This window comes from Dermochelys coriacea, chromosome 2, assembly GCF_009764565.3.
Source record: "Dermochelys coriacea isolate rDerCor1 chromosome 2, rDerCor1.pri.v4, whole genome shotgun sequence".
Classification (NCBI taxonomy): Eukaryota; Metazoa; Chordata; order Testudines; family Dermochelyidae; genus Dermochelys; species Dermochelys coriacea.
The window spans coordinates 193,184,140-193,196,716 of record NC_050069.1 but is presented as its reverse complement, the minus strand read 5'-3'; the positions used below and the strand labels follow the sequence as shown (position 1 = coordinate 193,196,716).

At 42.6% G+C, this 12,577-nt stretch overlaps 1 protein-coding gene across 1 annotated transcript in view; it reads right to left on the bottom strand.

Moving 5' to 3' along the window:
- EAF1 (ELL associated factor 1) overlaps nt 1-12,303 on the bottom strand; it is a gene marked incomplete at its 5' end in the record, with an annotated part of 37,386 nt that extends 25,083 nt beyond the window's left edge. The window contains one exon of the mRNA XM_038389097.1: nt 12,295-12,303. Within this exon, the coding sequence (XP_038245025.1) occupies nt 12,295-12,303 (9 nt within the window). The remainder of the gene's footprint in view (nt 1-12,294) is intronic.
- Nucleotides 12,304-12,577: the final 274 nt, after the last annotated feature.

The following is a 12,577-nucleotide window of genomic DNA, read 5'->3' as shown; positions in this document are numbered from 1 at the left end:
CTGAATTCCATTAGCATTGGAGGCAGGAGGTATTTACCTACTCTAGCCCTTGCTTGCTGTAGCATGGATCATCTACCTTTCATGTAATTGGGGAGGAGAGGAGAAATGCCTGCCAATTATTTCATGGTGACCAGGCTTGCAGTGGGGATTGGAGCGCACAGGGAGGGTGGAGTAGTATACAGTGGAAGAAGCCTAACCTTTCCCACCTACAGACAATAGGGAGAAACCTTGAGGTCCCCTCTGACCCCATTTAGTGATGAATGGGACAAAGAAAGAGAGGAAAAGTCCAACTCTGCAAAAAGGAGGAAAGTGGAAATGCCCCCTGCAGGTGCTAGAGATGGGGATAAGTATGCTTTCCTCAATTAAAGACAATGGGTGTGGGTAGTAAACCACTGCCTTCCTCTCCCCGCAGGAGAGGTATGTAGATAGAGAGCCCCTTTTGTTGGAGCTTATTTGAAATGGATGATCACAGGGCCTTGCTCATGGGCCTCCATACTTCTGGACCAGCATCTAGAATTCTGGATATTTCTCTGAACCCCAAACCATTAGAAGTCTTCATATTTAAATTATAATAATAATTAATAATAACCTACCTTAACTATAGCTCACACATTAGAATCCTGTCTTCTTTGAAGAATTGTCCCTGGAGAGGGGAGAAAGGAATGAGGGTAAGGTGTGTAACAGGATTTTAAAATCTATCTCCATGGTATCTTAGTCACATATCATGCTGAGAAATTGATATGCAGCACTTTTAATGAGCATGTGTTGTTCATCTTGCTACTTAAGTTCTTGTCAGTCAAGCAGGACTGCTGTTTAGTTGACCTGATTATGTGGAGATGACCTCCTTCCTGTCCCCATTAAGCTCAACGGGCTGCTTGATCTAGTTTGCTTAAACTTATCAAGTGAGGTGCTCCTGGCTAGATCTGTTTCAGGCAAAATTTGAAACAGAAAACAATTAGAAAAATAACCATGCATTTGAAGGAGAAAACAGGCCCATCATGGCAGGCTTTGTGTTAACCTTGGGAACTAAAAGACTGTTGATAGGTTGGGTTCCCTTGTGCTGTCCTGTGATTCTGCAAACACAGTGGTACTTTGGTGTTCAGCAATTATCAGTGTGTTCAACCCCCTACTGAATATGCACAGATTGAATGGAAACAACATAAAAGCTATTGATATTGGCCTGAAAATGTAATTAACTCAACGTTCTACATCTACAAATGTCAGTAAACCATATGCCAATGTGTGGGAAAAGATGCAGGCTTGGTTTCACCATGAAATCAGGGAAATGATTAGACCTGACAACCTTTTTCTGTTGTTTGGAATGTTAAGTTCATGCATTTGAACATATTGGAGATATGGGATACCACCAACAAAGTATTTTACTGAAAGAGTTATTCCTGATGTGTATCCAAAAGTTTGCAAGAAAATAAATGAGGAAAAAAAATTAATTTACCACAGATATTTGGACTTCTGTAAGAACCCAGAAAAGATAGTATTTTCTGGACAGTGGATAAGATGCAACTAAAATGAATTGTTCTTCTACACAGGGAATCTTCTGAAGGAAGCCATGTAGGTTCCAAAACAAGACTGGCTTAAAAAATGCTGCAGACACAGATAATTATACCATTTTATGTGCAGATGATGGTCTGTGATACCGCTGATAATATGTGCAAGACATTTTGGAAAGCAGAATTTTCCACTGTTGACTGGTTTTCCTTCATTCAGTGCAGTTATGCATACACGATGGGTTTTCCAGCAAATGAGTTGTCTGATTATGCTTGTTGTTAGGAAGAATAATTGTGAGCCATTTCAAGCACTTTAGGGCAATGACTTCACAGTTACATATTCTGCAAAAAGATCTTGGCCTCTCAGAGGTGCAGTTGATTCAAGGCGTAAGTACATGTTGGCTCTCTCCATTTCTACATTAGCACATTTATTAGAACAAAGGCAGGCAATGAGTCTGGGCTGTACAGAGGCACAGAGACTGTATTTTGCAAAGATAAAGTAACTAGCCTAGTCAGTGGCTTTTAGCAGAAAATGTTTTCTTGCTTGCGTTTAAAACAGATTGGAAGACAGCATAATAGTTTCAACTTGCATAGACTTTCTAGTGTTATATTTGTATAGATTGTTAGTACCAAATACGTTGGTATTTTTAGTAACCTCAATGAAGTGGCAAATGTAATACTTGTCTTTCATTTACGGATCTATTCATTATTTGGCTTCAGCCAAATAACCTTCCACTTATTTGGTATTCATTTGTGCACCAACTTTCAACTCTCAATACACCCTGTATGGTAAAGGGTCAGCCTAGTATTACATTTGCCACTTCATTGAGGTTACTAAAAATACCAACATATTTGGTACTAACAATCTATACAAATATAACACCAGAAAGTCTATGCAAGTTGAAACTATTATGCTGTCTTCCAATCTGTTTTAAACGCAAGCAAGAAAACATTTTCTGCTAAAAGCCACTGACTAGGCTAGTTACTTTATCTTTGCAAAATACAGTCTCTGTGCCTCTGTACAGCCCAGACTCATTGCCTGCCTTTGTTCTAATAAATGTGCTAATGTAGAAATGGAGAGAGCCAACATGTACTTACACCTTGAATCAACTGCACCTTTGAGAGGCCAAGATCTTTTTGCAGAATATGTAACTGTGAAGTCATTGCACTAAAGTGCTTGAAATAGCTCACAATTATTCTCATGAAAGGATTAGGTAGGCCTATGCAAGGTGGGCTGGCAAGCCTGGAGCTAAAATAGCCCTGATTACAGGATGAGTCGCACCTGGATTGAATCACACGCTTTCAGGCTTAAGAAGAGCAGGAAATTGCAGTAAAAGGGGGTAGCCTGTGGTACTGCAACTGTGCCTGTAGATGCTGTAGGGAGCAAGAAGGCTTCTGTAGGGGCCCTGATTCCCAGCAGGGCAAAAACAGAAATGGCAGGAGAGCGGAAGAAAACTCTCCAGGCAGGGAGGCCTGGGAGAGAGTCTGTAAAGGCCAGCTGGGATGAAGACTTGGGTGAGTTTGTGCTGTGTGTTGTTTTGGGATTAATTTGGGGAGAAAGATGCTGAATTAGAGTTGGTGGGGTCTAGAGGGACAGTTTATAAAAGAGGACTAAAGAAATGTGATTCTTTGTGGGGCTTGTTTGAATGACCTATGCACTCTTAAAGGGCCCTGAAGAGTGGGAGAAACAGAGCAGGGCCCTCCAGAGTGACCTGTGGCTATGAGGAGGCATTCAAGAGGTGGCTGCGCAATATTAGTCTGTAATAGCATGCAAAGATAAACATCTCCATATATTTGGCCTCACCCTACCTATGATGTAGCTTTTCAAAATACAATAGTAGAAAATACCACTGCCTTGTGAGAGACATGAGCTCTCTGCTTCTGCAGGGGTGTAGTGAGCAAGCACTCCAACACAGCCTTGGCAACGGAGATGATCAGTCTTAATTAAGAATTGGCTGCCAAGAGAAGCGATCTGGGAAGATGACTTGGATGCCAGAGAGAGTCTGTTTGGTGAACAGCTAGTGAAGGAAAGGTCCTTGGGAGGCATTCTTAGCTCTTTAAAAGAGGTGTAATTCACAATAACAAAGGTGGTTGGGGTTGGCCGAAGGAGAGCTCGTTCACTTGCCCTCTGCAGCCTAATCTCTTAGGGATGGTCATGGACTGGTCGAAGGATTAGAGGCGTTTAACCACAGTCTGCCGAGTGTCCCAAGTCCCAGTGCATGCAGAATTTTATTTTCTTGTCGTCAGCCTCTGGACTTCAATTTGTGTATGGTGTTTGGCTGCAAAGAAGTGCTGCTGGTGTTCTAGGCTGTATAAAAGAGCTGTGATGTCGTGTATATATGGGACTGTAGTGCAACTGAAGTCCAAAAAAACGTTAACTTCTGAGGTTTTTATTGAAATCTTAACTTCAAGATGGTACTCTGGGAAAATAATTTAATCTGAAGATTTATTATAATGTCACACTTAGTGGGAGCTTGATTCTTTTTCACATCACCAGACTTGTAGCTGCTACACAAAACCTACACTGTAGAAACTGTTTAGAAGAAAATAACGTAAAGCTTTTAAATAAAAACTTGGTTCCTCTCTGCACCAATACAACAAATAAACTTGTTAATTCCTCAAGTAGTGAAATGATGCTAGTCAGAAAGGGAAAATGCTTTGGAGAACTAGCTGAGACATTGTCTAGAAATACAGTCCCCATTTATCAGAGTGGTGCAAAGCCTTGAGGTCCTGTTTGACTATTCACTAAGCTTGGATGACCGCGTAGGATCAGTATCAAAAAATTCCTGCTTTCATCCCTAACTTTCTAGGATGATTCATCTTTTCCTCTTGGACATTGCCCTCTCTACGGTGATCCAGGCATTTGTCATGTCAAGGCTGGATTACTGTAATTCACTGTGTTTGAAGGTGAATGTGAAGACCTCCACAAAATACAGCTGCCCACCTCCTTCAACAGTCTAGGCCATGGGGTTGACAACCTTCGGCACGTTGCCCATCAGGGTATTCCGCTGGTGGGCCGCAAGACGTTTTGTTTACGTTGACCATTCATAGGCACGGCCCCCTGCAGCTCCCTGTGGCCGCGGTTTGCTGTTCCCGGCCAATGGAAACTGTGTGGAAAGCCACCCGGGACGTGATGGCTGCCGCTTCCCACAGCTCCCATTGGCCGTTGGAAGCAGCGAACAGTGGCCGCTAGGAGCGGTGGGGGGCCATGCCTACAGACAGTCAACGTAAACAAAATGTGTTGCGGCCCGCCCAGCGGGTTATCCTGATGGGCCATGTGCCGAAGGTTGCTGACCCCTGGTCTAGGCCATTATGAACATTGGGCCTGATGTGTTCACATCCCTCTACTGGCTCCCACTGAGCTTCTAATACCAGTTTAAGGCTTTGGTCCTAATCTTCAAAGCAATTAATGGATCAAGCACCCCTCCCCCCCCCCAGCTACATTTAAAGACCGTATTTTTAACTATGAACCACTTGGACAGTTGCACTCCCCTGGAACAGTGAAGATCACTGGATGAAGTGGACCAGGATGAAGCATTCGAGAGCTGAGGACAAAGCACTCTTGATTCAGGGGATCCAATTTTTGGGAGAAACTTCCAGCAGAGATTGGTGGATCCAGAATCCTGACTGTCTGTCTTTACGAAATGCTGCAAAACCTTCCTCGTAAGAAAGGCCTTTCCAGTCTAAGAGCACTCACAATATTGATACTCCTTGAGCCGCAGCCCCCTCACCATGTAAAATTTGTGGGGAGAATCAAAGCTCCTCTCCCAAATGGGTGGGTTGGTTTGTTTTTGTTTGTTCGTTTGTTTTGTTTTAAATCCTAAAAATGGAGACGTGCCAAAGCCTCCATTAAGTCAATTAAGGACTTTGTTCTTGCTATTGGTTTTATGTGGAAGGTATTCATACTATGGTGATGGGCAGTGGAATAAAAATCTGAGAGACTATGGTACTAATGATGAAGTCTCTGGAACTGAGGTAAAAGGGGCTTAAATCCCACAACTATAAGGATGGCATCTTCCAAAGATCTTGAAAAATCCCCTTCCTTTACTTTAATGTTTATTATGGTGGTATGTAGTGACGCCAGCCAAGTGGAGCTCCATTGTTTTATGTGCTATACAAACACACAGTCCAAGACAGTTCCTCCCATAAGCTCTTACAGTTTAAATGCAAAAGACTGATAAAGGGTGGGAGAAAAGTAATATTATCCACATTTTACAGATGGGGAACTGAGACACAAATTAAATAACTTGCCCCAATTATCAAGTGGTTGGTAGCAGTAGTGGTACTTAAATCCTGATCTGAGTTCCTATCCAGTGCCTTAATCACAAGGTATTTCCTCTTGTCACTGAGCATGTCCTCTGTTACAGTGAAAAGGAAGCACTTGTGAAGAGAAATATGGCTAATACACTTCTTACCAGTAAGATGCAAGAGTCCTGGGTTCTAGCCCCACTTCTGCTACTGGCCTACTGGATGACTTTTTGGTCAGGTCATTTAGTCCCTCTGTGCCTCAGTTTTCTATCTATAAAATGGGGATAGTGATACTTGCTTCCTTTGTGAAGTGCATTGAGATCTATGGATGAAAATTGCTATGTGAGAGCTAGATGGTTATTTATGAAGTGATGTAATTTTTTTTTCCTGAAATTGCTACTGCCACAGCTGTAAATTTTTTTTTTAAGTTTAGTGTGTTGAAGAAGCAAATGAAAAGCTAGATCAATAAGGAAATAGGCAATCTGAGTATGTGACAATTTTTTTTCTAAGTCCAGAAAGCAAAAAAAACTCAAAATGATTTTGAGGGACCTGATTCTGATCCTGCCTCTGAAGTGAATGGTAACATTTCAATTGACTTAACTGAGAGCAAGCACAGCCCCCAGCTTGCAGCTTTTACGCAAAGCTCAGGCATCAGCTTTGGTTACCAGTATACAGTACATTGAAGTATGAATTGGCTCATAGCTATGACAGTTCTGACATATCCCTCCTTTGCTGATCCTCAGAGGTTGGGGATGAAGGGAAAGGAGGCACTACTCATGTCATCAACCCCAATCATTCAAACTAGTGAATCAGGCCCCTCCAAATCATGTATATTTTTAAAAATAATACATTTTGGGGGTTTTATTTGCCTTCTGGATTTTGAGCCCTTGGAGTTTATAAGCTCTCCTCTGTAACCACGAGTGCTAAAAATGTTTTTCTTTAAATGGAAGCCAAGATTCTCAATCACATGACTCCAGAAGCTGGGGCTTGAAGAAAGTACCAAATATGATGATTGGCAACCCTGAACTGCTCCTAAGCCCAGTCCAACCCATCATTGCAGCTCAGTGACTCTGATCCTCAGAGCATCAGTAGGGAAAAGTGGAGAGGATTACAGGATAATGGCTTATTCTGTAATAGCTGCAGCCTGGCAGCTTGCTGTCTTTATAGCATAAACCTTTTGGCAATACTGTGTTTTTAGTACAACCCTATTTTATACTATTGTTTAAAGTCCAGCCCCAGAAGAGCTATTTATCTATACAATAAGAATCCAGGATTGTCACTCTGTTGCCTAGAATGTCTGTACAGTCAGTACAAAGTGATGGAAACAGCTATATGCATGATTGAGAGCTCTTTGTTTAGAATATCACCAGGTTCAAACATTTCAGTTTTGAAGTTCTCTGCCTTTTTGATTTTATGAATTACACCTGTACAGGTACAGTAAGGCATGTGTCTGTGCCATGCTAAGAGTCCTAGACCTTTGTGACATCAGAGGCAACTCAGCCACTCACCACTTTTATGCTACAGATAATTTGCATGCAACACTTTCATTGGTTGTATGAGAGAGACTGCACAAAGGGTGGATTACTTGGCCAGCTGCCATACCCCTGCGACAGCACAGGCTTTCAGCTGTTATGTTTAAAAATATGAAACCTTTAAATATGTTTCTGTTCATTTTACTATGTCAGAAATATCTTCAGTTAACACACGATATATTTTGTATTAGGATACCTTGCAGTGGAGAGAACAAAACACTAAATCACTGGCCTCCTAGGTGGCTATGTAAAACTATGCCCCTAGGCTGGCTTCAATACAAAGATGTGAAATCAAATTATTTGACAAGTCTCTAACTGGCCCACTGGGAAGGCAGCTCATTTTCACATTTTTTTGTTCTCAATACCCAGAGATGCAGAGTCCATCAGCATGGTTGCTTACCTGTACAAAAATTAAATTAGAGGAAAGGAAGAGTTACATTAAAAGTAAGTTGACTTGAAAGAGAAAGGAATAGGTGAGTGACATTTTGCTCACAAGGTGGCAGTAGATCCTATCAGTGCTACCTTCCTTTTAAAGCTTAACAGTAAACCTCCACCTAAATCCATTAATCTAACCATGTGTATAAATTTTTCCCCGGGTGGGCCTATGGCCTTTCTCATGTGCCATTAAACCTTTGTTTCCTTTTTAAACAGCTCTTGGATCTTGAAGAAAGAAGGGAAAATTAGGAGTTACTTCAAGAAGGGGGCCAGCTGCTTGCATGCTAATTAGGGGGAACATCTTAGCATGATGCAAAGGCAGGATAAGGTGAAATTCCTATTACTGTGAATGGCAGCTGTGCTGCTAATTGTTTCCCGTAGCTGTGAGGCAGTAATATGTTGCACTGACAATTAGCAGTTTAATGTTCTCTCATTTGATCTTTATTAAATTGTTACCCTAGAAACTGCACTACCATAAGATACTTTGTCTCTAAGCTTCACAACACATTGCTTAACACCTCCCTCCTCTCCAAAAACACAGGTACATTTTAAAAATGAATTGTTCCATTTTCTTCATACTCATTGTGTTTTATAGATGAGGTACTCTTCCATCAGTCGGTCAGTCAGCCAGAGCTACAAAGGATGTGCACTATTGGATATACTGTATCTTGTATGTTAATTACACTGAGCACAGCTGTAGTTCAGTTTGCGATTTTATGACTTCCTGTACTATGCTAACCCCCATCTTGTTGCCTTTAACAAACCCTCCTCACTTCAATGGAAGGAGGAGGAAGAGGAGGGTAAAATGGCTTTTAGCTGTAGGTAGCTTGCAGTATTATTAAATACTGTGCTGTTAGCCTAAACCTTCCATAGCAGCTCTAATAGCTACATATGAAGTTGGCTCAGTAGCATCTTAGGCAATAATTCTTTCTAGTTTTTAATATTGTAAACTTTCCATTTCTGCACTGGCAGGTGACTAGATTTGTAGTAGTGGTGCCTTCCAATCTTCTTTCTCACCATTTTTCCCCCTTCTAGCATTTAGGGCTAGAGTCCTGGCCTTTTGCAGCCACCTAGGCTGAGGGTGAGGCTTCCCCCTCATCCCTTTTCCATCAGAGGGCTTGGGGGGGGGGGGGAAACTGTTTGGATTGAAATGCAGTGCCCAGGAGAGCATAGAAGCTGAGCTCCAGATGCTTCCCTCAGCAGTGATTGAGTGACACATAGATGGGGAGTAGATGGAGCCATTGCTCCTTTTTTCCCCTCCCCCACCTATGCATGGGTGAATGGAGCTGACTGGCTGTGCAAGGGGCAGAATGCTGTACCCTATACAGCAGTGTCACAAAGCATTCCCTTCTCCATCCTATGCAACCTCTCTGAAGCACAATGTCTTTTGGTACTCCCCTGGGGCAGTCTGTCTACATACTACTCCTTCCATCCGGCGGTGTGCTAGAAGCACTATCTAGCCATCAATCTATTCACGAAGGGTGGTACCCTACGAAGTGCTGAGTGCCATCAGCTCCCACTGAAGTCAATGGCACCTTACAGGACTGGACCTTTACACAGCACATTTCTGTAGTACATTTGAAGAAGAGTATACTGGCTAGGGGGAAGGGAGAAGTGTGAGTGCATTTACAGGGGTTTGTTTTAACATTCGGTTGTTAGCACTCTGGGGCATAGTGAAAATCTCCTTGCTCCTCAGACTACTTGATTCAGTGTTGATTTCCTTTCTGTGGTTAAAGCAGTCAGGCAGTCACTTCCTCATGTATCCACCACAGCCATCTCACTAACTGGTTTATTCTGAAACAGCTGTGGTCAAAATTAAATGCATCACTTAAAAACGCTCCCATCTGAATACAAGATAGGCTGAGGGAGGGAAAGCAGGAGCTCCTATGATAGCACCAACCCTGAAATCAAGAGTCTGTTCCTAGCAGTGGGGCAAGGGGTGAGTGTGACAGACTATACCCTTATGTTCAGCACTCTTACAAAACTAAAATTTTGTATAAAGTATGCCTTGTGAGGTATCATTTGAAAACGCATAATTCACTGATCATTATTGTCCTGATACATACAACATTGCCAAGCATTTTAAGTTTATAAAATTCTACTGTATGATGTTACTAAGACACATTCCACATCTGGGCAAGCATCCCAAACCAGTTCCTCAGGGACAAAAGGCTAGTCAGCACCTCAGCCAGGTGTCAGCATAATCAAATGAACCTTGTTAAGCAGCCATTATTTGGCAGCAAGAAGGGTGCGCGTGAGAAATTTACAGCTTTGCAGACAGACTTGCTGTCGCCTGAACCCCAGCTGGAGATGATTCTCAGATAAAAGAAATGCTATAAGAAGGAAGAACAGAGGACACAAATCATCTCTCTCCCCTCATCTTTACTTACAGCATCAACAATGTTTGAAAGACAAAAGAGGCATTATTGAACTGGGGAAGTGGTCCTTGCTGAAAGATCCAGCCAGACTGCTGTAAACGTGATGAGAAATCTTTACTTTGCATTCACTTAACTTTATCCTCACGCACAATTATTTCAAATTTTATGACCATCTATACCTCCAGACCAGTGACACTGCTATAGGCACCCGCATGGCCCCACAATATGCCAACATTTTTATGGCTGACCTGGAACAACGCTTCCTCAGCTCTCGTCCACTCACACCCCTTCTCTACCTACGCTACATTGATTACATCTTCTTCATCTGGACCCATGGGAAGGAAACCCTGGAAGAATTCCACCACAATTTCAACAGCTTCCACCCCACCATCAACCTCAGCCTTGACATATCTACATGGGAGGTCCACTTCCTAGAAACCATGGCGCAAATATGCGACGGTCATGTTAACACCATCCTATACCAAAGACCCACCGACCGCTGTGCCTACCTTCATGCCTCCAGCTTCCATTCCGGACACACCACACGATTCATTGTTTACAGCCAAGCACTCGGGTACAACCGAATTTGTTCCAACCCCTCAGACAGAGACCAACACCTACAAGGTCTTCGCCAAGCATTCAAAACTACGATACCCACACAAGGAAATAAGGAAACAGATCAACAGAGCCAGACATGTACCCAGAAGCCTCCTGCTGCAAGACAAACCCAAGAAAGAAACCAACAAAACTCCCCTGGCCATCACATACAGTCCTCGGCTAAAATCTCTCTAGCACATCATCAGTGATCTACAACCCATCCTGGACAACAATCCCTCACTTTCACAGATCTTGGAAGGCAGGTCAGTCCTCGCCCACAGACAGGCCGCCAACCTGAAGCATACCAGCAACTACACACTGCACCATAATAACTCTAACTCAGGAACCAATCCATGCAACAAACCTCGATGCCAACTCTGCCCACATATCTACACCAGCGACACCATCACAGGACCTAACCAGATCAGCCACACCATCACCGGTTCATTCACCTGCACGTCCACCAATGTAATATACACCATCATGTGCCAGCAATGCCCCTCTGCTATGTACATCTGCCAAACTGGACAGTCCCTACAAAAAAGGATAACTGGACACAAATCGGATATTAGGAATGGCAATATGCAAAAACCTGTAGGAGAACACTTCCCTTCAATCTCCCTGGACACACAATAGCAGATTTAAAGGTAACCATCCTGAGCAAAAAAACTTCAGGACCAGACTTCAAAGAGAAACTGCCGAGCTTCAGTTCATTTGCAAATTTGACACCATCAGCTCAGGATTAAACAAAGACTGTGAATGGTTAGCCAACTATAAAAGCAGTTTGTTCTCCCTTGGTGTTGCACCTCAATTGCTAGAAGAGGGCCTCATCCTCCCTGACTGAACTAACTTCATTATCCCTAGCCTGATTCTTGCTTGCATATTTTTACCTGCCTCTGGAAATTTCCACTACATGCATCTAATGAATCTGTATTCACCCATGAAAGCTTATGCTCCTATACATCTGTTAGTCTATAAGGTGCCACAGGACACTTTGCCACTTTTACAGATCCAGACTAACATGGTTACCCCTCTGATACCTGATAAGTTAAGTATTAGTTTGCATTTTACCTTTCTATTTCTTTGCAACCAATTCTTTTATGCCCAATTACTTGTAATCACTTACCATCTATCTTTCTGTGGTTTTAATAAACTTGTTTTATCTAAACCAGTGTGTTTGCATTGAAGTGATGGGAGACCTCTATTTGAGATAACAGGGTTTGTGCATATCATTTTCTATTCATGAAATGACAGACTTTCTAAGAGCTTGTACTGCACAGCAGGAAAGAGCTGGGCAGTACAAGACGCACATTTCGGGGGACAAACTGGACTGAGAAATTGCTGGTGTCACTGCAATATAATTCAGGAGAAACATGCTAGAGCACTCATCATTCAGCTGGGAGTGATTTGCATGCTAGTGAACAGGCCAGATGTAGCTGCTCACACAGCAAAGCAGTGTAAAAGGCACCCCAGGGTGGAGAATGGAAGGGACACAGCTGTTCTACAGTCCAGATTGTACCCTGGGGAATGTCCCAGTGGCACAGCGAGCAGACTATATGCGCAGCTAGTTGTTTTGAATGAAGGTTATATTTTAAGCACTGGAATAGTGATTTTTTTTTTTTAAGTGAGTCTCAAGTGTGGTAGCTGGAAACAGTTTAAAAAAAGGGTTACAGTTTGTTTTCTGTTCCCTTATTTTGGGTAAGGGAAATTAGAAACAGCAAAGCAGTGTAAAAGGCACCCCAAGTTGGAGAATTAAGGGGACACAACTATTCAACAGTCCTGATTGTAGCCTGAGGAATATCACAGTGCGCTCTAGCCTAGACTCCTGGTTCCTGTATCCATAGATGAGCTGGAGGGGACACCAAGTTTCAAATATGTCCAC